At 40.9% G+C, this 26,644-nt stretch overlaps 2 protein-coding genes across 22 annotated transcripts in view; one reads left to right on the forward strand and one right to left on the reverse strand.

The window, feature by feature from the left end:
- The window catches only part of fbxl4 (F-box and leucine-rich repeat protein 4), a 420,342-nt gene that overhangs the window by 245,373 nt on the left and 148,325 nt on the right, over positions 1-26,644 (reverse strand). The gene's annotated exons all lie outside the window — the stretch shown is intronic.
- Positions 1-26,644, forward strand: part of pou3f2b (POU class 3 homeobox 2b) — a 343,731-nt gene that overhangs the window by 162,634 nt on the left and 154,453 nt on the right. For 19 of the 20 annotated variants that reach the window (XR_015510229.1, XM_087285087.1, XM_087285089.1 and 16 more), the window contains one exon: positions 3,256-3,460. The exons of the other annotated variant lie outside the window; for it this stretch is intronic. Coding sequence is in view for 18 of the 19 variants with exons in the window: in XM_087285087.1 (XP_087141213.1) it covers positions 3,256-3,460 (205 nt within the window). In the remaining variant the exon portion in view is untranslated. The remainder of the gene's footprint in view (positions 1-3,255; positions 3,461-26,644) is intronic. 20 annotated transcript variants of the gene reach the window in all.

A 26,644-nucleotide genomic window follows, 5' to 3' on the forward strand; every position in this document is an offset into this window, starting at 1 on the left:
AAAAGAAGCATTTAGAGGGGTAGAAAATGTACTTATTTTGCTCACCTGGGTTTGAAGGGAGTTAGCAATCTCTCTTTAACTTTTTACTTTTTCGACCTGGTTGTGATTTTGATCAGATGACATGTCAAACAGACACCGGAGCTTCTGACAAATTTACACTAGTTTTTCCTCCATGTTTTGGATCCAAATAGACTGAAAAGAAACCTTTTTGACTTCTCCCTCAACCTCCCGCTGGCCTGCAGATACCCACACTTGTGAATGCTGCTCTCTCATTGGCTGTAGGTAATCGCTGATGTTATTTTCAACCAGAACACATTTTACACGGCATGATGAATCGCAGACAGGTTCAGATATTAAGCATGCCAAATATTTCATGGGTGTCGGTAACTCATCTGCAATTCTATCAGATTGTGTCTTTGATAGTTCACACTGTGTGATTGTTACTACTGTGAACGAGCACCGATTTGACTGTGATTTCAGGCATTTATTAGTGATTTCTCAAAACCTGTCAGCGAGTCAAAATCGTGGTTAAAATCATGCAGTCTGAACTCGGCTTTAGTGAACTGATTTGATTGTCAAGAGTGAGCTTTTACAACACAAAACTTGCTTGACCGCTGTTTATATTCAGTATTAGCCATACCTGTCAACATTGGAATGTGAAAATAAGAGATAACCCTTTTATAATAGCTATAATAAAGAAATTGAATTAAATTTTATTGATTTTTTGAATCGTTATCAATTCTTATTAACCTTTTCTTCACTGTTTAATTCAAAAATTCTGATTAAAGAGCAGTGAATAAATCTCTCATTTAGATTTTTCATTTGATTACATCAAAAAACAGTGTTTATTTATCCATACGGAGTTTTGAGGATTGCATAGGAGGGGCAAAAGTGCCTGAAATAGAAAGGAAGAGAATCCCACCATTTTATATTTATTTCGAAGTGTTTTCATGCCTAAATAAAATGAAAGCACAGAACAAATTCACATTTAGAAGCAAGGGGCGTCCCATGGTTGTGTAAAGGAAGGATTGGCTCTTTAATGCGTATTGCTTTTACGGTGTGATAGCGGGATAGAATTGCAAAATACGGGATCATCCTGGGAAAAACGGGGGGGTTGACAGGTATGGTATTAGCGTTCATAATATTTTGGTTAAAGATAACAAAGATGTTTTTACATATACTGATGAATTGTTGCAAGAAAGAAAAGGAATACATGATAGGAGGTCAATGATTTGTTTATGACATTACTCTAGTGCTAAATCCATTCAAATCTGGCCTTTTTTGATGTAATCATGGTCTTTAATTGGACTTTTTTCCAAATAAAGATTCACAAACTGCTAAACACAGTCTAAACATTTATCTACATCATTTCGCAGTGGCAAATATCCTCCAAGTGACGTTCTTCACACATAATGGCAGCTACCCGCTAGACCTCTTCTAGAAGCTTACCTTACCTTCCCTGTGAAAAAACCTTTCGTTTTTTTCCTGTCGCATTATTCCTAAACTAAAAAAAGCATTGTTTTTTTAGAGAACGCTGTAAACAACACCTTTGTTCTCATCTATGATATTTTAGTTTTCGCAGTTCCACCAAACAGAACTGTTAGCTTTTGAGACTGACATGTTAAGTGCACTGAACAGAGGTCATGCGTTTCTATGCTGATGTGTAAGTTCATACTGAGGTCAAAGGCCAAGTGTTGACTTGGGGGGGATGAGGATCGATTGGCTGTGTCCAAGCCTGTGTGGCAGCCTTATTGATCGGATGCATGTATATCTTGTTTTGTATCATCTTTTGTCTGTGCGTGCTGCTCAGTGAAAGTGTGTGCGTGTCTTTGGAGCACAGAGCGGTGGGAGCAGTTATCCACTACTTTGCATATGTAGCACTTTTGCAGTTTAGGGCTGAATTAGTGGAGCAGTGTGAATGTTTCGGAGCTCTCGTACAGCTGGTGCTTGACCCAATGCTTGGCAGCGGAAAGCTCTAGAAAGAACATATTCAAGGACGCGTTTTTATAACCTTTGACCTTCCTATCTAGTGTTTTTTTTCCCACATACTCCATTTGCCCGCTTACAGAATTGAAGTTATCTGACAGGATTAGTCTGTAAACTGCAAACACATGCTTTTTTTTCTTAGTAGTTGTTTTCCAGTAGAAATATTTAAGCATACTTAAAGGGTAAGTTGGTGGCACAGTGGCTCAGTGGTTAGCACTGTCACCTTACAGCAAAAAGGTCACTGATCCGAGTCCCGACTGAGCCAGTTGGCATTTCTGTGTGGAGTTTACATGTCCTCCCTGTGTTGGTGTGGGTTTCCCCCACAGTCCAAAGACATGCAGTATAGGTGAATTGAATAAACTAAATTGCTCGAGTGTGTGTGTGAAAGAGTGTATGGATGTAGTCTCTAGTCTTTGCCCCTTCACTGCTAAATTTATGTATCAACACACAGAATCCCTTAGGAACAAGACCATGTATACACTTAAACATGGTTTTTAAAAATGATAACTTGAAAAACCCTTAAAACTCAACAAGTTATATTTTTAGGAATTTGACAAGGATGCCATTTTATTGATCCATTACTTTAAAAGTTTGTTTTGTAATTTGACATTAAAGGCTTAACAACTGACTGTGTAGCTTGACTCCAGATAATTGCACAATAAGACATATGTGATATTATCATAGCATGCACAAACATTTGCACTGCTCTAGGAGATATATATGGTCTTATACGAAAGCAGTTTAAATTCGTCTTAATAGTCTGAGACATTAAGACAAATTTAAACTGCGTTTGTATGATAAGACCATGTGCTGTATCTCTTAAAGCAGTGCAACCTCTGAAATAGAGACTAAGTAAAGGAAAAAACAATGAATGAATGCATTGGGTGATTGTGTCTTAGAAAAAAAACTCAACATAAAAGCATTTTAAGATTTTGACCTGTAGAAGACTACTTTATATTCTGTACAGAACGAATAAACTGAAACATGAAAACATACAAGTCCAAAAACTTCTAACATGTATTTTTTTCCATTAAGATATACATTTAGACACATCTGCAAGACATCTATAATTTAGCCCACAAAAACTCAGAGAATCCTCTCAAATGTTGTCTTCGTGTTTTACAAGTGCGACACAAATCTTCTCAACACTGTTCTCAAGAGCACTCAATTTTTTAAAATGTGTAAAAATATTAATCATTTTGACCTAGTAAGATTTAAAATCTGTACTTGAAAAGGAAAAAAAAACGTAAGAAAACATTTCTTTTGCAGTGTTTCTTCTCCCCCGTCACGGGTGGCATGGCCGGTGTGCGGTTGCTATGGTGACAGCGGTGGGCCTGATGGCGGTGGGTGTGCGCGAGGTGCTGATCTCCTGTACGTGTGTTTGCGAGCGCCGCTGTGCCCCCTGCAGATGTTCCTCAGCTCCCTCATGCTTCCTGCCAGCTGCTGCAGCCCCTTCCAGCGCCTCATTAACAGAGTGAGCCACCGCACACGCATCCATAATTATACATACACACACACACACTCACGTCACAACACTGTAACACCACTAATTCCAGACTAGACTCCATTAAGCACATTTATTTAAGTTGTGATGACCGTCGGCAATCTCAGATGAGCTGTAACTGAGCAAACACACAGGCAACGGCACACACATTTTGATTTATTGCATATCGCTCATAGAGTAATCTTAACATACAATGAGGGAAATAAGTATTAAACATGTCATGTTTTTTTTTTTTTTTTTGAGAAAATATTCTAAAGGAACTGTTGAAATAGAAATCAAGCAGATTTTGTTAAAAACTACAAAAATAAAAGTATAACAAAAGAATATTAACAATCTAATAACTATAAAATGACACAAGGAGAAAGTACTGAACTACTGAGATGTATTTTATACTTTATATAAAAGGCTTTTTTGTTATGGCAGCTTAAAGATAAGATAAGATATGGCAGCTTAAGATTCTCATATGGAGAATGAAGACACATGCATTACTCAGGTGTGAGTTTTTCACAGACTTCAACAGAGTGTAAACATCTTGATGGTTCTGTGGGTCTCATCTATCAAATCTGATCTTTAGTTTGTATTCTCTATTGGATTTAGGTTAGGTGATAGGCTGGGCCATTCTACAGTTTGGTTTTATTTTTCTGAAAGTGTTTAAGAGTTTCCTTGGCGGTGTTTCAGACCATCGTCTTGCTGAAATGTCCACTCTGTTTTCATCTTCATCACCCTGCTAATGTAGATGTTGGACTGAAGCAGCTAATATTAATTTACAGTGACTAAGGGCAGAGGGTTGCTGAATAAGTACTGAGAGATTTCAGCTGCTGTCGGGCTTTCACTGCCTTTCTACAGCTTCCTTTCATCATGTGTTCAATACTTTTTACCTGTGTCATTTCATTTTATTCCACATAACCTCATTCGTAAACTATTTAATATTGTTTTCATATGGATATACTGATTTCTTTAGTTGTTGTCAACATCTGGTTAAATATTTAAGTCAACAATACCTTTCGAAATATGTTTTCTGAGAAAAATGGTGACCTGTTGAATACTTATTTCCTCCACTTTACATACTTTTAGAAGCATGTGCTAGTACAGTAGCATATACTGTAGAGAAGAGGTCATGAAGGAAGGTGAATGGGTGAATTAAAACTCAACATATCAGAGCCTGAATTCAGAATTGAATATGAGCTCAGTATGTTCAATACATTACTCTTATTCTTGAACTGAGTAGACATATTTCTCAAAATATAATCGAATGACTGAATATTTTCAAGACGTTTTACATATCAGATTATAACGTTGCATGCCTATAAAACCACTGATATTCTTAGTTATGGGGCTCTATTTTAATGATCTAGGTGCAAAGTCTAAACTGCATGGCGCAAAAGCATTGACCAAATCCACTTTTGCTCCTTAAAGATGGAAAGATGTGGCATAAGGGTCAGTTGCATCTGATATTTACATGGCGGACTATGTAAGTGGAAAAACTGAACGCTTCACTAGCTTGAAAACAGTTAAACAAACCATTTGCAGCGCGAGGATTAAGAAAGAGCCTCCTCCATTCTGCCTCTTTACTTTTACTCTTTACTTTACTCCTTTACTTTCGTGGATAAAGCAATGGTGTTGTACGCAGTACACTGAAGACATTCATTAGCTGACATAATTAATTTAGTTTAAGCACAAAGATTTGTTTCAAAACTATCTCTAAATTCAGTTCTAATTCCCAGCTAACTAATAAATGAACAATAATAACAAAGTGTGGTCAAGTTATTTTTAAACACAAGCCCTATTTTTATGTCCCATATGGTAATGCAGACTTCTACAAAACCCGACAGTTGTACAAATCTAAACTTGTTTTTATTAATACAGATATAAATATGCATACAATAAATAATACTACTAACAGTAATGACATATACAAATGCAAATTGTGATGAATAAACTAAAAAAAGCCCCCTGGACATGAAGAAGGAATGGAGGCTGGTGATTTTCATATTTATGTAGTAAATAATAATTTTTGTAACATTTAATCCTTTATTTTTTTTCATATATAAAGATATTTGTGTGTTGCTGCATGGCGTTTGAACCGGCCTAGGCGCATAACTAACGTGCTCTGCACTGGACTTTAGACGAGCTTTTGCTTGGTCAATGGTGTGGCTTATTTCAGTTTCTCAAAACAGCAATGCGCCAACAATGCGCCTTAACACACCTCCTTTATAGACCGGCACACCCGTGAGTCCACAAAGTGGCAGAAATGTATTTGCTATTTAAACAACATGGTGCAAAATGTGATAATTAGGGTTGCGCTGGTCTGAAAATAGCAACAAACACGCCAAACACTTCTTGCGCCTTATTGCGCCGGGTGTATGATAGGATGCATAGTTTTACACAAGTCATTAAACTCAATGATTCACTGCTCATCAAATCACTATTTGAAAAATCTCTGCTTTTTGTTTGTCATCTTAATTTAAATGTAAACACTATTCATTCGAGATCACAAATCTTACTTTTTAGATTACAGATTTTGCTACTAGTCTCTCTTGGCCTCTCACTTACCTATATTTCCATCTTCATCTCATACGCACATTCACTCACTCACACACACATACTGGAGCTAGTTAATATTTTCATAATTTCCGCTCTTCAGGGCATGTGGAAGGTGTCTGTGATAACCTGATTTATCAGATGGGAATTGGCTGTATTAAAGAGGTGGACATTAATGGGCACATCGTTTAAACCATGTTGTGAGTCTAATGGATTTCAAAATGAATTTGTCAACATCGCAGCCGTGAATACAATAGCAGAATAAAAGTGAAACGATGGCCATGACCCCGGGTATGTTTGAAGTGTGTATGTGTGTGTCTGAACATGGCTGTCAGAGATGCTCTTGAAACTCTTACATGAAATCCTGATCTCTGTTCTAGTTCACGTTTATTACGTGACCTGTAACGGCAGTGGAAGTTCAAATGACTATGGTTTTATCTTCAAACCTCCTGATGAGACTTCACTTTCACATTCTCTGCTAATAGTTGTCAAGGTTAACTGGTGAACCCAATGCTGAAATTCTTTCAGGCTTTGCATGTCTGTCGTTAATAATCTATTTGACAATTGAATACAAAACGTTACTGTGGATAACTGGATAGTGGATACAGTATCATTACTGTTGAAATCAAAATGAGATAGCAATTTATGAAAATGTGGATTTTTTTAAACTTGAAGGAATTTTAGTTGTGAGCTTACTATGAAAGAAGAACAGTAGCTGTTTCTCAATTCCAAGAATGCAGGGAACGGATTTGTGCTTGGACTTGTGCTCTCGTGGAGACCGTTCTTGCCAGGTTACCTCGGAGGAAGGAACTCAATAGACGGCGAGAACACGGAACGCGTCCTGTGAGAAATGAGATGCTGCGTTCTTCCAGATGGTCACATTACCTTCACGTGTTTTTAATGAAAAGTTATTGTATGCAGCATTCACACAGTGATTTATAGTTTTCCCCCTCTTAAATATATATAGCATGCACAAAAAAACTTACAAATATACTTTGCACAATACAAATATGAATTTCAGCAAATAAACACCCTTAATGTGTTTATTAAGATTTTCATGGTAATGTTTACTTTCACTGTCTCATTTTGGGAAACCCCTGAGATAAATAAGTTACGGTATATCTCTGAAATTTAATAATAAATCTATATTAAATGCTGTACTTCCCGCAACCTGTATTCAGCCGCAATGACTTCTGGGACCTACAGTATGAGCGAGTTTTGTGTTCATGTCTGCATTGATGCATCCTCGATATCAAGAACACATCCAGAAACTTTCACGCAACCTCCATTTTTGTGATCTTAAGTTTTGGAACTGAATTTGGATGGTTGATGATGATGTTACACAAGAACACAAGATCTCTGAAGAATGTATATTTAGAAACAGCCAGTGTTTTGCAAAATAACAAAGACACTCCAACACAGGACTTCACTAGACTCTCTGCTGTGATCGGTCTGTAAATTTTAATGGGTGTAGTGGGTTTCTTAGCCATATATTAATTACTAGACATTCATGAAATCAGTAATTTAATATTTCGATAACAAACATACACATTGTTAACACTGTGTTAAAAATACTGTGACTGATTATTTATTATTTAAACTTTAAACTTAAGCATTTTAAGAATATGCAGATTGTTGTATCGGCAGTGGCTGTTCATCATAGAACCAAATGCTGGCAGACTTAATTTGTCATTTATTTTCAAACCTTAAAATTTAGTTTATCTGTCATACAATGTTGAAAATTCTGTGACTATTTATTGTTCTTTTGTTTGTTAACTATGTACAGCAGTGGTCTCAAACTCAATTCCTGGAGGGCCCCAGCTCTGCAAAGTTTCGCTCCAACCACCTCCAACTCACAATTGCTTAATAGTCTCTAGTAGTCTTGAACACCTTGATTAGTTGGATCAGCTGAGTTTGATTAGGGTTGGAGCAAAACTGAGCTGCGGCCCTCCAGGAATCCAGTTAGAGACCCATGAAGTACAGTATAGTGAGGCTCTGTTCATTAACATCAGTTAATTTACCAAAAGTCACTGTAATGTAACTGAAACTTTCTAAAACCTTTGACCTGGGTGAAGCTTTTCAGAAACTCTGGTTACAGTGTGGTCATGTCGCAACTGAAAAAAAAACAGCTTAAACCAGCCTAAGTTGGTTGGCTGGTTTTAGCTGGTTGACCAACCTCATTTTAGAGGGGTTTTGGCCACTTCCAGACTGGTTTCCAGCCGTTTCCACCCTGTTCTTAGCTAGTCAGGCTGGAAAATGACCAGCTAAAACCAGCTAAAGCCTGGTTTAAACTAGGTACAGCTGGTTTTGGCTGGGCTCGCAGACTGGCTAGGCAGGTCAATCAGTGCCTTTGAAAATACTATTGGTTGTGTTATGGAAGGAGGAGGGTGGGTCAGTAGATTGGTCAGTCAGTCATTCAGTCAGTCGACAGCAGCGTAGCTCCTGGGATGTTTTCAGAATAAGCCTGGGTTGTTAAAGCAGTAACGCATCCTTTTTTATTTTTATAAATTACAAATGTGTCATTATAGTTTTATAGTAGTACTGGTAGTTATACTATTTATCAGAATATCTCATGAAATATGCTTAAAATCGGCTCCTGTAGTATTCTAGATGACTTCAAACAGCACAAAGAAGTAATCTTAAAAATTAGGAAATTGTAGGTTGTTCTCTAATGTAATGATCTCTGCTCTAAGTAATACTGGATATCGTCTTTATTGATGATGTGAAGAAAAGGTTGCAGTTGCACCCTGGTAAACAATGCACTGGTGTTCTTAGTTCTTGCTGTTTCTTTTTTTTTTTTGCAAAGTGTATGAATTAGTGTGCAAATTGCCTCTGTGTGGGGGCTGTTATAGGCCATTAGGGTGTATAGATGTGTTTACTCTGCATATGGAAGTTTTGTTTACTTATGACTGAGATGGCTTGTGTTTGGTGATGCATGTTGCCATCAGTGGGGCTGCTGGTGTAATGTTATTACAGATTTGAACATGACGCTAGCTGCTAAAAACATTATCACTCATATAGCGCAATCAGGAGCGAGAGAGCAGGGAGAGCGACAGAAAGAGCGAGCGATTAATTTGGAGAATATTTAGAGTTCTGACAATAGAGGAGCACAAAGGGAATCGTCACAGCGAGAACCTGCAATAACAGATGATCTCTGGTGCCGCGTGTGTTCTGATGACTGCTTTGCAAAGACTAATGCTTTTGTTATTTTTGCACTTATGCTTCTTTTTCTCTAACAGATCAGGGAGAATGGCAGGAAAGAGCTGGGGAGGGGAAACTAGCAAATGTAGCAGGGTGGAATCTTGAACATTTGGCACTTGAGTAAGCAGGATGGTACTGTATATGCCATTTCAAAATTTTGGTTTGTGACTTTATGTACAACAGTTTTACCCAATAAGCTGATACTCAGTGGTCTTGTTATTTCCCTTTTGGAAAAATGCATTATGAATTTTAGGTGTCTCATGAATGTGTCTGTAATGTTTCAGCTCATAATACATCACAGATTATTCATATCGTTCAGTTTATGCCGTTTTTGGGTGAATGCAAAAACTGTTTTCATGTCTGTCTTTTTAAATGCAAATGAGCTGCTGTTTCCTGCCTCCCTTTTTTCAGAAGAGGGTGGAGCCTTTATAGCTTGTGCTCTTTATGTAATGTGTGTATTTTTATAGCACATTTATTGTGTATGGCCGTATACCCGAAGCGCTTTACATTCATGAGATGGGGTCTCTCCACACCCCCACCAGTGTGCAGCATCCACTTGAATGATGTGACAGCAGCCACAGGACACCGGCGCCAGTGTGCTCACCACACACCAGCTATAGGTGAAGTGGAGGGATCTTGATAGAGCCGATTTGGTGGATGGGTATGATTAGTAGGCCATAATGGTTGAGGGCCGATGGAGAAAATTTGTGAAGGACACTCTTTACAAGAAGAGTCAGGACCTTGGTTTAAAAACTTCGGAAAGATAGCTCTCACTGGCAGTATAGTGTCCCCTTTACTCTTACTGAGGCATTAGGATTTAAACAGGTTAGAGCGCCCCCTGCTGGCCTCACCAACACCACTTCCAACAGCAACCTAGTTTTCCCATGTGGTTTCCCATCCAGGTGCTTACCAGGCTCAGCCCTGCTTAGCTTCAATGTTTAAATAGTCTTGGGTTGCAGGGTGATATGACTGTGGGATAATCTGGAAACGGCAAACATAACTTTTGCAGATGTTTTTAAGCCTTTTCATTTAAACTGCTGTTAAATGCTTTTCTAAGCACATAGGGATGTATCTAAAAGCCAACAAACAACAACAACTAAAAAAAAGCTTTCTCAGACATAGCTAAATGTGACAGACAATGTTTTATAACATTGGTTCATGCATATATTATGGGAGTTTTGATAAATGCTTTAAAAGATTTACCTTTTATCATGTTTAAAAATACCAAACCACCAACATTGAACCTAACCGGTTGTGTTTAAAAAGTACTATTGAAATGCATTTAATTAAACAATGATGCCATATTACAGTTTCAACACACTTTATTACAGTTTCAAAGCTCTTTTGTTGAACATTTTTCATGAGATTTGATATATGACATGAGATAATAACTGTATTATGCAAAGGATTGTGACAAAACAAAACTTTTTGATTGATAATCTGCCTTGTCATCATAATTTCCATGCAAACTTCTTCTAGAACAGTGGTCCCCAACCCCCGGGCTGCGAACTGGTAGCCGTCCATGCATCAGTTGGTACCGGGCCGCAAAAGAAATCATTGATTATTTTCGTTTTATTTAGAGTCTAAACAATCTTTTTTTTTTATCTTTTATTTTGAAAAATTACCATATTATGTTGGTTACATCTCGGTCACTTGAGCACCAAAATGTAACCCACAGCAAAATGAACAAGAAAAAGACGTCTTCATTGCTAAGGGGAAACGGCCCAGTGAAGGACCCACAAACTGCCAAGGAATGTATCCGCAACCCATTTGTCAACAATGTCTGTACAAGAAGAAGATCAACTGCTGAAGATCACATATGACAATGGCCATTCACATATCATGTCTTTTACACGTATCTCGCATCTGTCCTTAGTTGAAAACAACTCAAGTTGTTAGAATGCCGTGAGTGCACCACAAGTCACATGACAAGAAGTGACCGATCAGCTTAATACTTTGAATGCAATGTGCACATTTCGATAGAGTAATTATCTCAAACAAACTAAGAACACCCAAACACAGCAGTGCTTTTTAATTTTCTCCATAAAAAAAAAACTTGTATCAGAGTCGCTGCAATGTTTTGTCAGCATGTCATTCTCTGAGAAAACAGTTAATGGTCGTTTAGCAATCTACCCACACTGTACACTGTACACGTTTAGCAATCTACCCACACTGTATATATATATATATATTATATAAATATATAAATATATATATGTTTTATTCCACTTTTGATTTTGATTTTAAAAGACAGAGTTTGATGAACTGCATGAGCCTGTCCGACTGTCAGTGAATGGCAAATAAAAACTAACATTCCCTCAAAAATCTCTACTCTCAAAACTCTCATTATAAGAAAAAGAAAACACAATGTACAGTGTTAAGTGTAACATGCATTCATAACGTTTGTTTGCGCAGCGGTGCTACTTTGAATGAGTCTAATTTATTTATTCATTAATTCATTTTCTTTTTGGCTTAGTCCTTTTTTAATCTGGGGTCGCCACAGTGGAATGAATTGCCAACTTATCCAGCATATCTTTTATGCAGCGGATGCCCTTCCAGCTGCCACCCATCTCTGGGAAGCATCCATTCACACTCATTCACACTCATACTCTACGGACAATTTAGCCTACCCAATTCACCTATACCGCATGTCTTTAGGCTTGTGGGGGAAACTGAAGCATCCGAAGAAAACCCACACGAACGCGGGGTGAACATGCAAACTCCACATAGAAACGCCAACTGACCCAGCTGAGGCTCGAACCAGTGACATTCTTGCTGTGAGGCGACAGCACTACCAACTGCGCCACCACATTTTACACCACAATTTACTATACATTTAACGAAGTTAAGATGCTGTTCTTTTATCCTGCATGGATGCTATTAGGATAAACAAGTGACAAAAAAGAGACCAAGATCTTGAGTACTGTATAGTGAGGATGAATAAATTACATTTTCTGAGAGGCATCCTCTTTTTTTGCACAGTTGGCCTACCTTGTGTTTAATTTGCTAATGCAAGCTATGTTTTAAAAGATGAACATAATGTATAAAACTATACATTATTTATATTACTTCAATAAATTATTATTATTCTTTTAATAATGGACAATGCACAGATATTGATGTTTCACATTATTATTATTTATTTATTGTTAGTATTTTGATTACTACATTATTTGAATCTAACAAGCTTGTTTACATCGATCTACTTACATTAAATCCAAATCCCAAATATCAGAAATGACAATAGATTGTTAATATTTAATTAAATCACATTTGATTTTCATATTATTGATTAATGCACTTGACAGATTTCCTTCATTCAATTTCCTTCTGCTTAGTCCCTGGTTTATCAGGGGTTACTACAGTGGAATGAACCGCCACTTACTTGACAGATGTATTTTTAATTTCAGGTGGTTTGTGTAATGTGTGTTATGTTTGGACACATAAGCTGTAATTGCCTCTTTAGTGATTTTCAACTAATTACACTGTCTTGTCCTAATAGGTGGATTTGGAGGGTCTTTCATAAAAAGCAGAAGTGGATTTAGCTGGTTTTGGCACAAAAGAAAATTTACCTTGTTAAAAACCAAAGAATTGTCTAAAGTGACATTTAAAAAAAAAGTTCTTATATATACTTTATACATGTCTACTTACTGTATATGTCACACTATTATAGCTACATGTAAAGTGTTGGTAAGTTTGCTTTGAAAACATTGCTTTCTTTGGGGATACCAACCTGCACAGCACTGACGGAAACAGACACTAATAAGAGGATTGTTATTCATTTCTTTTATTGTACATACTGTACACATAAACACACAACATATCTGAAAAACACTTCAGGTTCAGTCCGCTCATGAGGCAATTTTAAACCAGAGCAAATATAGCATTGCAGCAAGCTGAGGTACTGATAGTCAAGTTGGGTCAGGCTGGTGCTTGGACATTGAGGTCTGTTATGTTTGTGCCCCCTGCGGGAGCTTTGGTAGACTGTGCCCGGCTGAATGCTGGTCCGGTGGTGAGCAGGAAGTAGCAGGACAGCAGGGGCGCAGCGGTTTCTCTGAATACTAATGTGCCACTTTACCAGCGCCGCACACAAACTCTCATATAACACACGATCATAGCTGGCTCACTTAGATACACATATTCAGATACAGCCACACATAACGCACGCACGCAGCCTTCTAGCTTTTGCTCGCACCCCGCCTCTCACAGCCAGCCCTGAACACAGATCCCTAATTATCAGTAGGCTCGGAGTCCGCCTCGGCACTCTTTAACAACACAGTGATTAATTAACAAGAGGCACAGGGGCAGGAAGGTAGTTTCACCACACATAGAGAGAGAGAGAGAGAGAGGGAGAGAGAGGGAGAGTGAGAGAGAGACTGAAGGAGGGAGGGGGACTGTGAAGGCTAACTGTTATTTTTATGGTCAAAGCTTGAGGTACAAAATTACACTGAAGTCAATACAAGGCAATATGGTCCACATTGAAAAGTCTGTGCAAGGGGTTGGTTTGAGTTTAACATTGGAAATGATCGGTTAAGTTTACTGGTCTAATATTTATTTTACAGCATTCTCTTAGATTGGATGTTTTTGTGTGTATCTTTAGGGACCGAGCACCGAACGGTGCGTAGGCCCTATTGGAATTGCTCCGTTTATTAGGGACCGAGCACCGAACGGTGCAAGGCCCTATTGGAATTGCTCCGTTTATTATTATTATTATTCTTCTCTCCAATGAATCGCGATTTTGAGGGGCTAAACATGCCCGAAAACTCACGCAACTTTGCACACGCCTCAGAAGTGGCGAAAATTTACGTTTTTTATGGTCTTCGGAAGTGGGCGTGGCAAAATGACTCGACAGCGCCACCTGGAAAAATTAAACGGACAAGCCCCCGATCCACGAATCACGCACATGCACGAAAATTGGCCCACACCTCAAACATGCCAAAACATACAAAAAAGTCTCTTGGAGCCATATCTCAAACCCAACAGGAAGTTTGATATTTTTGACTTCCTGCGACGAAAAAGTGGAATTTTTGCCATTTCCAGGCGTTGTATTTTAACGAACTCCTCCTAGGGATTTTATCTGATCGGCACGAAAATTGGGTTTTGTCATCTAAAGACCTTGGCGATGTTAAATTGCGAAGCTTTTGAGTTTTCGTCGATGGGCGTGTCCGTGGCGGCCTCGCAAACTTTGACGATTCGCCACAAAACAGGAAGTCGTTATAACTCAGGCATGCATTATCCGATCTGCCTCAAAATTCACACGTTTGATAAGAGTCCTGACCTGAACACGTTTACATGCCGATATCCAGATACAGTCATAGCGCCACCTGCTGGCCACAGGAAATGACATGTTTTACATCGTAACAAACTCCTCCCACAAATTTTTTCGTATCAGCACCAAATTTGAGTGGTGTTATCTGAAAGCCCTAGCGATGATATATTGTGAAGATCTAGAGTTTTTGCAGAGGGGCGTGTCCGTGGCGGCGTGACAAACCTCAACGCTTCGCCATGGAACAGGAAGTCCTTATAACTCAAGCACACAATGTCAGCTCTGCCTGAAACTTCACATGGTTGATAAAAGTCCTCTCCTGAACACATCTACATAACAATAATGAAGTGGGCGTGGCAAAATAACTCGACAGCGCCACCTATAAAAATTAAACGGACGAGCCCCTGATCTACGAATCACGCACATGCACGAAAATTGGCACACACCTTAAACATGCCAAAACATACGAAAAAGTCTCTTGGAGCCATAACTCAAACCCAACAGCAAGTCAGATATTTTTAACTTCCTGCGGCAAATAAGTGGCATTTTTGCCATTTCCAGGCTTTGTATCTTAACGAACTCCTCCTAGGGATTTTATGCTATCAACACCAAAATTGGGTTTTGTCATCTAAAGGCCTTGGCGATGTTAAATTGCGAAGCTTTAGAGGTTTTGTCGATGGGCGTGTCCGTGGCGGCCTCGCAAACTTTAACGATTCACCACAAAACCGGAAGTCATTATAACTCAGGCATGCATTATCCGATCTGCCTCAAAATTCACATGTTTAATAAGAGTCCAGACCAGAACACGTTTACAAGCCAATATCCAGATACAGTTATAGCGCCACCTGCTGGCCACAGGAAATGTCATGATTTACAGAGTAATAAACTCCTCCCACTATTTTTTTTGTATCAGCACCAAATTTGGTGGGTTGTTATCTGAAAGCTTAAGTGATGATATATTGTCAAGATCTAGAGTTTTTGCAGAGGGGCGTGTCCGTGGCGGCAGGACAAACCTCAACGCTTCGCCGTGGAACAGGAAGTCCTTATATCTCAACCACACAAAGTCAGATCAGCCTGAAACTTCACATGGCTCATAAAAGTCCTCTTCTGAACACATCCCCAAAACAGTAATGAGTCAGTCATAACGCCACCTGCTGGCAGAAGGTAGATAGGCTTATAACTCAGCCAAACAACATCCGATCTGCCTGAGACTTCACATGGTTGATTAAATTCCATTACTGAAGGCATCTACATGCCAATCTAAAGTCACAGTTATAGCGCCACCTGCTGGCAGATGGTAGTTTGCATTATAACTCAACCACACAAAGTCCGATCTGCCTGAAAGTTCACATGGTTGATAAAAGTCCTCTCCTGAACACTTCCCCATAACAACATTGGGTCTGTCATAGCGCCACCTGCTGACAAAAGGCAGTTTGGCTTATAACTCAGCTTATCAATGTTCGATATGCCTGAAACCTTACATGGTTGATAAGATTCCTCTCCTGGTGACATCTACATGCCAATCTTGAGTCACAGTCATAGCGCCACCTGCTGAGAGGAGGAGGTTTGGCATAAATCGGTGATTTTCTCAGATTTTTTAAATATATCGGCTTAAATTATTACTGTTCGCTGTTCTCTGTCATCCTGAGGCCACCGGACGGCGGTGAGCCCGGGTGCGAGGTCCCTATCATCGCTGCTTGCAGCTTTAATTATTAGGGACCGAGCACCGAACGGTGCAAGGCCCTATTGGAATTGCTCCGTTTATTATTATTATTATTCTTCTCTCCAATGAATCGCGTTTTTGAGGGGCTAAACATGCCCGAAAACTCACGCAACTTTGCACACGCCTCAGAAGTGGCGAAAATTTACGTTTTTTATGTGCTTCGGAAGTGGGCGTGGCAAAATGACTCGACAGCGCCACCTAGAAAAATTAAACGGACGAGCCCCCGATCCACGAATCACGCACATGCACGAAAATTGGCACACACCTCAAACATGCCAAAACATACGAAAAAGTCTCTTGGAGCCATATCTCAAACCCAACAGGAAGTTGGATATTTTTGACTTCCTGCAGCGAAAAAGTGGCGTTTTTGCCATTTCCAGGCGTTGTATTTTAACGAACTCCTCCTAGGGATTTTATCCGATCGACACCAAAATTGGCTTTTGTCATCTAAAGGCCTTGGCGATGTTAAATTGCGAAGCTTTAGAGTTTTCGTCGATGGGCGTGTCCGTGGCGGCCTCGCAAAGTTTGACGATTCGCCACAAAACAGGAAGTCGTTATAACTCAGGCATGCATTATCAGATCTGCCTCAAAATTCACACGTTTGATAAGCGTCCTGACCTGAACACGTTTACATGCCAATATCCAGATACAGTTACAGCGCCACCTGCTGGCCACAGGAAATGACAAGTTTTACAGAGTAACAAACTCCTCCCACAAATTTTATCGCATCAGCACCAAAATTGGGTAGTGTTATCTAAAAGCTCTAGCGATGATATATTGTGAAGATCTAGAGTTTTCGGAGAGGGGCGTGTCCGTGGCGGCATGACAAACCTCAACGCTTCGCCATTGACCAGGAAGGCTTTATAACTCAACCACACAATGTCCGATCTGCCTGAAACTTCACATGGTTGATAAAAGTCCTCTCCTGAACACATCCACATAACAATATTGAAGTGGGCGTGGCAAATAGACTCGACAGCGCCACCTACCAAAATTAATCGGACGAGCCCCTGATATACGTATCACACACATAAACGAAAATTGGCACACACCTCAAACATGCCAAAACATACGAAAAAGTCTCTTGGAGCCATATCTCAAACTCAACAGGAAGTCAGATATTTTTAACTTCCTGCTGTAAAAAAGTGCGTTTTTGCCATTTCCAGGCGTAGTATTTTAACGAACTCCTCCTAGGGATTTTATCCGATAAACACCAAAATTTGGTTTTGTCATCTAAAGGCCTTGGCAATGTTAAATTGCGAAGATCTAGAGTTTTCGGTGAGGGGCGTGTCCGTGGCGGCATGACAAACCTCAACGCTTCGCCATTGACCAGGAAGTCCTTATAACTCAACCACACAATGTCCGATCTGCCTGAAACTTCACATTGTTGATAAAAGTCCTCTCCTAAACACATCCACATAACAATATTGAGTCAGTTATAGCGCCACCTGCTGGCAACCGGAAGTTTGGCTTATAACTCAGCCACACAATGTTTGACCTGCCTGAAAATTCACATGGTTTATTAAAATCCGCTCCTGAAGACATCTACAAGCCAATAATGAGTCACAGTCATAGCGCCACCTGCTGGCAATAGGAAGTTACTTATAACTCAGCCAAACAATGTTCGATCCGCCTGAAAAAATTACATGGTTGAAAAAATTTATCTCCTGAAGGCATCTACATGCCAATATTGACTCACAGTCTTAGCACAACCTGCTGACAGGAGGAAGTTTGGCATAAATCTGTGATTTTCTCAGGTTTTTTACATATACATTGGCTTAAATTAATATTGTTCGCTGTTCTCTGTCATCCTGAGGCCACCGGTCAGCGGTGAGCCCGGGTGCGAGGTCCCTATCATCGCTGCTTGCAGCTTTAATTAGGGACCGAGCACCGAAACGGTGCGTAGGCCCTATTGGAATTGCTCCGTTTTTTATTATTAGGGACCGAGCACCGAACGGTGCAAGGCCCTATTGGAATTGCTCCGTTTATTATTAGGGACCGAGCACCGAACGGTGCAAGGCCCTATTGGAATTGCTCCGTTTATTATTATTATTCTTTTCCGGAATGAATCGCGATTTTGAGGGCCTTACCATGCCCGAAAACTCACGAAACTTTGCACACACCTCAGAAGTGGCGAAAATTTACGTTTGTTACGGGTTTTGGAAATGGGCGTGGCAAAATGACTCAACAGCGCCACCTAGAAAAATTAACCGGACAAGCCCCCGATCCACGAATCACGCACATGCAAGAAAATCGGCACACACCTCAAACATGCCAAAACATACAAAAAAGTCTCTTGGAGCCATATCTCAAACCCAACAGGAAGTTGGATATTTTTAACTTCCTGCGGCGAAAAAGTGGCGTTTTTGCCATTTCCAGGCGTTGTATTTTAACGAACTCCTCCTAGGGATTTTATCCGATCGACACCAAAATTGGGTTTTGTCATCTAAAGGCCTTGGCGATGTTAAATTGCGAAGCTTTAGAGTTTTCATCGATGGGCGTGTCCGTGGCGGCCTCGCAAACTTTGACGATTCGCCACAAAACAGGAAGTCGATATAACTCAGGCATGCATTATCCGATCTGCCTCAAAATTCGCATGTTTGATAAGAGTCCTGACCTGAACACGTTTACATGCCGATATCCAGATACAGTTATAGTGCCACCTACAGGCCACAGGAAATGACATGTTTTACCTTGTAACAAACTCCTCCTACAATTTTTTTCGTATCAGCACCAAATTTGGGTGGTGTTATCTGAAAGCCCTAGCGATGATATATTGTGAAGATCTAGAGTTTTCACAGAGGGGCGTGTCCGTGGCGGCATGACAAACCTCAACGCTTCGCCATGGAACAGGAAGTCCTTATAACTCAACCACACAAAGTCCGATCTGCCTGAAACTTCACATAGTTGATAAAAGTCCTCTCCTGAACACATCCCCATAACAATATTGAAGTGGGCGTGGCAAAATGACTCGACAGCGCCACCTATAATAATTAAACGGACGAGCCCCTGATCTACGAATCACACACATGCACGAAAATTGACACACACCTCAAACACGCCAAAACATACGAAAAAGTCTCTTGGAGCCATACCTCAAACCCAACAGGAAGTCGGATATTTTTAACTTCCTGCGGCAAATAAGTGGCATTTTTGCCATTTCCAGGCGTTGTATCTTAACGAACTCCTCCTAGGGATTTTATCCGATCGACACCAAAATTTGGTTTTGTCATCAAAAGGCCTTGGCGATAATAAATTGCGAAGCTTTAGAGTTTTTGTCGATGGGCGTGTCTGTGGCGGCCTCGCAAACTTTGATGATTCGCCACAAAACCGGAAGTCATTATATCTCAGGCATGCATTATCCAATCTGCCTCAAAATTCACATGTATGATAAGAGTCCTGACCTGAACACGTTTACATGCCGATATCCAGATACAGTTATAGTGCCACCTACAGGCCACAGGAAATGACATGTTTTAAGCTGTAACAAACTCCTCCTACAAATTTTTTCGTATCAGCACCAAATTTGGGTGGTGTCATCTGAAAGCTTTAGTGATGATATATTGTGAAGATCTAGAGTTTTCACTGAGGGGCGTGTCTGTGGCGGCATGACAAACCTCAACGCTTCGCCATGGAACAGAAAGTCCTTATAACTCAACCACACATTGTCCGATCTGCCTGAAACTTCACATGGTTGATATAAGTCCTCTCCTGAACACATCTACATAATAATATTGAGTCTGTCATAGCGCCACCTGCTGGCAGATAGTAGTTTGGCTTACAAATCAGCCCCACAATGTCTGATCTGCCTGAAACTTTACATGGTTGTTTAAAATCCTCTCCTGAACACATGTACATAATAATATTGAGTCTGTCATAGCGCCACCTGCTGGCAACAGAAAGTTTGGCTTATAACTTAGCCACACAATGTCTGAACTGCTTGAAACTTCACATGGTTGATTAAATTCCTCTCCTGAACACATTTACATGCCAATATTGAGTCTGTCATAGCGCCGCCTGCTGGCAGAAGGTAGTTTGGCTTACAACTCAGCCCCACAATGTCTGATCAGCCTGAAACTTCACATGGTTTAGTAAAATCCTCTCCTGAACACATCTACATGCCAATATTGAGACACAGTCATAGCGCCACCTGCTGACAGGAGAAAGTTAGGCATAAATCTGTGATTTTCTCTGGTTCTTTTTATATATCGGCTTAAGTTATTATTGTTCGCTGTTCTTTGTCATCCGGAGGCCACCGGCGGCGGTGAGCCCGGGTGCGAGGTCCCTATCATCGCTGCTTGCAGCTTTAATTATTATTATTAGGGACCGAGCACCGAAACGGTGCGTAGGCCCTATTGGAATTGCTCTGTTTATTATTATTCTTCTTCTTCTTCTTCTTCTTCCGCGGAATGAATCGCGGTTTTGAGGGGCTAAACATGCCCGAAAACTCACGCAACTTTGCACACGCCTCAGAAGTGGCGAAAATTTACGTTTATTATGGGCTTCGGAAGTGGGCGTGGCAAAATGACTCGACAGCGCCACCTAGAAAAATTAAACGGACGAGCCCCCGATCCACGAATCACGCACATGCACGAAAATTGGCACACACCTCAAACATGCCAAAACATACGAAAAAGTCTCTTGGAGTCATATCTCAAACCCAAGAGGAAGTCGGATATTTTTAACTTCCTGCGGCGAAAAAGTGGCGTTTTTGCCATTTCCAGGCGTTGTATTTTAACGAACTCCTCCTAGGGATTTTATCCGATCGACACCAAAATTGGGTTTTGTCATCTAAAGGCCTTGGCGATGTTAAATTGCGAAGCTTTAGAGTTTTCGTCGATGGGCGTGTCCGTGGCGGCCTCGCAAACTTTGACGATTCGCCACAAAAGAGGAAGTAGTTATAACTCAGGCATGCATTATCAGATCTGCCTCAAAATTCACACGCTTGATAAGCGTCCTGACCTGAACACGTTTACATGCCACTATCCAGATACAGTTACAGCGCCACCTGCTGGCCACAGGAAATGACATGATTTACGGAGTTATAAACTCCTCCCACAAATTTTATCGTATCAGCACCAAAATTGAGTGGTGTTATCTGAAAGCTCTAGCGATGTTATATTGTGAAGATCTAGAGTTTTCGCAGAGGGGCGTGTCCGTGGCGGTATGACAAACCTCAACGCTTCGCCATGGAACAGGAAGTCCTTATAACACAACCACACAATGTCCGATCTGCCTAAAACTTCACATGGTTGATAAACGTCATCTCTTGAACACATCCACATAACAATATTGAAGTGGGCGTGGCAAACTGACTCGACAGCGCCACCTAGAAAAATTAAACGGACGAGCCCCCGATCTACGAATCACGCACACGCACGAAAATTGGCACACACCTCAAACATGGCAAAACATACGAAAAAGTCTCTTGGAGCCATATCTCAAACCCAACAGGAAGTCGGATATTTTTAAATTCCTGTGGCGAAAAAGTGGCGCTTTTGCCATTTTCAGGCGTTGTATTTTAACGAACTCCTCCTAGGGATTTTATCTGATAATTACCAAAATTGGGTTTTGTCATCTTAAAGCCTTGGTGATGTTAAATTGCGAAGCTTTAGAGTTTTCATCGATGGGCGTGTCCGTGGCGGCCTCGCAAACTTTGATTCGCCACAAAACAGGAAGTCTTTATAACTCTGGCATGCATCATCTGATCTGCATTAAATTTCGCACGTTTGATAAGAGCAATGATATATTGTGAAGATCTAGAGTTTTCGCAGAGGGGCGTGTCCATGGCGGCATGACAAACCTCAACGCTTCGCCATGGAACAGGAAGTCCTCATAACTCAACCACACAAAGTCCGATCTGCCTGAAACTTCACATGGTTGATAAAAGTCCGCTCCTGAACACATCCACATAACAATATTGAGTCAGTCATAACGCCACCTGCTGGCAGAAGGTAGTTTGGCTTATAACTCAGCCACACAATGTCCCATGTGCCTGAAACTTCACATGGTTGATATCATTCCTCTCCGGAAGACATCTACATGCCAATCTTAAGTCACAGTTATAGCGCCACCTGCTGACAGGAGGAAGTTTGGCATAAATCTGTGATTTTCTTAGATCTTTTTTTATATATTGGCTTAAATTATTATTGTTCGCTGTTCTCTGTCATGGTAAGGTCACCGGGCGGCGGTGAGCCCGGGTGCGAGGTCCCTATCATCGCTGCTTGCAGCTTTAATTATTATTCTTTTCCGGAATGAATCGCGATTTTGAGGGGCTAAACATGCCCGAAAACTCACGGAACTTTGCACACGCCTCAGAAGTGGCGAAAATTTACGTTTATTATGGGTCTCGGAAGTGGGCGTGGCAAAATGACTCGACAGCGCCACCTAGAAAAATTAAACGGACGAGCCCCCGATCCACGAATCACGCACATGCACGAAAATTGGCACACACCTCAAACATGCCAAAACATACGAAAAAGTCTCTTGGAGCCATATCTCAAATTCAACAGGAAGTCAGATATTTTTAACTTCCTGCAGCGAAAAAGTGGCATTTTTGCCATTTCCAGGCGTTGTATTTTAACGAACTCCTCCTAGGGATTTTATCCGATCAACACCAAAATTAGGTTTTGTCATCTAAAGGCCTTGGCGATGTTAAATTGCGAAGCTTTAGAGTTTTCGTCGATGGGTGTGTCCGTGGCGGCTTCGCAAACTTTGACGATTCGCCACAAAACAGGAAGTCATTATAACTCAGTGATACATTATCCGATCTGCCTCAAAATTCACACGCTTGATAAGCGTCCTGACCTGAACACGTTTACATGCCACTATCCAGATACAGTTATAGCGCCACCTGCTGGCCACAGGAAATGACATGTTTTACAGTGTGACAAACTCCTCCCACAAACTTTATTGTACCAGCACCAAATTTGAGTGGTGTTATCTGAAAGCTCTAGCGATGATATATTGTGAAGATCTAGAGTTTTCGCAGAGGGGCGTGTCTGTGGCGGCATGACAAACCTCAACGCTTCGCCATGGAACAGGAAGTCCTTATAACTCAACCACACCAAGTCCGATCAGCCTAAAACTTCACATGCTTGATAAAAGTCCTTTCCCGAACACATCCCCATAACAATAGTGAAGTGGGCGTGGCAAAATGACTCGACAGCGCCACCTATAAAAATTAAACGGACGAGCCCCTGATCTACGAATCACGCACATGCACGAAAATTGGCACACACCTCAACCACGCCAAAACATACGAAAAAGTCTCTTGGAGCCATATCTCAAACCCAACAAGAAGTCGGATATTTTTAACTTCCTGCGGCAAATAAGTGGCATTTTTGCCATTTCCAGGCGTTGTATTTTAACGAACTCCTCCTAGGGATTTTATCTGATCGACACCAAAATTAGGTTTTGTCATCTAAAGGCCTTGGCGATGTTAAATTGTTAAGCTTTAGAGTTTTTGTCAATGGGCGTGTCCATGGCGGCCTCGCAAACTTTGACGATTCGCCACAAAATCGGAAGTCATTATAACTCAGGCATGCATTATCTAATCTGCCTCAAAATTCACATGTTTAATAAGAGTCCTGACCTGAACACATTTACATGGCAATATCCAGATACAGTTACAGCGCCACCTGCTGGCCACAAGAAATGTCATGATTTACAGAGTAATAAACTCCTCCCACAAAATTTTTCGTATCAGCTCCAAGTTTGGTTGGTTGTTATCTGAAAGTTCTAGCAATTACATTTTGTTAGGGTCTGAAATTTTCACAGAAGGGCGTGTCTGTGGCAGCATGACAAACCTCAACGCTTCGCCATGGAACAGGAAGTCCTCATAACTCAACCACACAAAGTCCGATCAGCCTGAAACTTCACATGGTTGATAAAAGTCCTCCCCTGAACACATTCACATAACAATATTGAGTCACAGTCATAGCGCCACCTGATAGCAGAAGGTAGTTTGGCTTATAACTCAGCCAAACAATGTCCGATCTGCCTGAAAATTCACAGGTTAGATGAGATGCCTCTCCTAAAGACATCTACATGCCGATCTTGAGTCACAGTTATAGCGCCACCTGCTGACAGGAGGAAGTTTTGCATAAATCTGTGATTTTTCTCAGGTTCTTTATATATATCGGCTGAAATTAATATTGTTCGCTGTTCTCTGTTATCCTGAGGCTACCGGGCGGCGGTGAGCCTGGGTGCGAGGTCCCTATCATCGCTGCTTGCAGCTTTAATTATTATTATTATTATTATTCCGCCCCCTATCGGGGCACTTTTGAGGGTCTAAACATGCCCGAAAACTCATGAAAATTTGCACACACACCAAACGCGGTGTAAATAGCAGGTTGATATGGGTCTCGGAAGTGGGCGTGGCAAAATGACTCGACAGCGCCACCTAGAAAAATTAAACGGACGAGCCCCCGATACACGAATCACGCACATGCACGAAAATTGGCACACACCTCAAACATGCCAAACCATACGAAAAAGTCTCTTGGAGCCATATCTCAAACCCAACAGGAAGTCGGATATTTTTAACTTCCTGCGGCGAAAAAGTGGCGTTTTTGCCATTTCCAGGCGTTGTATTTTAACGAACTCCTCCTAGGGATTTTATCCGATCGACACCAAAATTGGGTTTTGTCATCTAAAGGCCTTGGCGATGTTAAATTGCGAAGCTTTAGAGTTTTCGTCGATGGGCGTGTCCGTGGCGGCCTCGCAAACTTTGATGATTCGCCACAAAACAGGAAGTCGTTATAACTCAGGCATGCATTATCAGATCTGCCTCAAAATTCACACGCTTGATAAGCGTCCTGACCTGAACATGTTTACATGCCAAAATCCAGATATAGTTATAGCGCCACCTGCTGGCCACAGGAAATGACATGATTTACGGAGTAACAAACTCCTTCCACAAATTTTTTCGTATCAGCACCAAAATTGGTTAGTGTTATCTGAAAGCTCTAGCGATAATATATTGTGAAGATCTAGACTTTTTGCAGAGGGGCGTGTACGTGGCGGTATGACAAACCTCAACGCTTCGCCATGGAACAGGAAGTCCTTATAACACAACCACACAATGTCCGATCTGCCTGAAACTTCACATGGTTGATAAACGTCATCTCTTGAACACATCCACATAACAATATTGAAGTGGGCATGGCAAAATGACTCGACAGCGCCACCTAGAAAAATTAAACGAACGAGTCCCCGAGCTACGAATCACGCACATGCACGAAAATTGGCACACACCTTAAACATGCCAAAACATACGAAAAAGTCTCTTGGAGCCATATCTCAAACCTAACAGGAAGTCAGATATTATTAACTTCCTGCGGCGAAAAAGTGGCATTTTTGCCATTTCCAGGCGTTGTATTTTAACGAACTCCTCCTAGGGATTTTATCCGATTGACACCAAAATTGGGTTTTATCATCTAAAGGCCTTGGCGATGTTAAATTGCGAAGCTTTAGAGTTTTCGTCGATGGGCGTGTCCGTGGCGGCCTCGCAAACTTTGATGATTCGCCACAAAACAGGAAGTCGTTATAACTCAGGCATGCATTATCAGATCTGCCTCAAAATTCACACGTTTAATAACAGTCCTGACCTGAACAGGTTTACATGCCGATATCCAGTTACAGTTATAGCGCCACCTGCTGGCCACAGGAAATGACATGTTTGACACTATAACAAACTCCTCCCACAAACTTTCCCAAATCATCACCAAAATAGAGTGGTGTCATCTGAAAGCTCTAGCGATGATATATTGTGAAGATCTAGAGTTTTTGCAGAGGGGCGTGTCTGTGGTGGCATGACAAACCTCAACGCTTCGCCATGGAACAGGAAGTCCTTATAACTCTACCACACAATGTCCGATCTGCCTGAAACTTCACATGATTGATAAAAGTCCTTTCTTGAACACATCTTCATAAGAATATTGAGTCAGTAATAGCGCCATCTGCTGGCAAAAGGTAGTTTGGCTTGTAACTCGGCCACACAATGTCCGATCTGCCTGAAACTTCACAAGGTTGATGAAAGTCCTCCCCTGAGCACATCTACATAATAAGTCTACATAATAATATTGAGTCATAGTCATAGCGCCACCTGCTGGCAGAAGGTAGTTTGGCTTGTAACTCGGCCACACAATGTCCGATCTGTCTAAAATGTCACATGGTTGATGAAAGTCCTCTCCTGAAGACATCTACATGCCAATCTTGAGTCACAGGTATAGCGCCACCTGCTGACAGGAGGAAGTTTGGCATAAATCTGTATTTTTCTTAGGTTTTATATATATATATATCGGCTTATATTATTATTGTTCGCTGTTCTCTGTCATCGTAAGGTCACCGGGCGGCGGTGAGCCCGGGTGCGAGGTCCCTATCATCGCTGCTTGCAGCTTTAATTATTATTATTCTTCTC

Source organism: Danio rerio, chromosome 16, assembly GCF_052040795.2.
Source record: "Danio rerio strain M-AB ecotype USA chromosome 16, GRCz13ab, whole genome shotgun sequence".
NCBI classification, from domain to species: domain Eukaryota; kingdom Metazoa; phylum Chordata; class Actinopteri; order Cypriniformes; family Danionidae; genus Danio; species Danio rerio.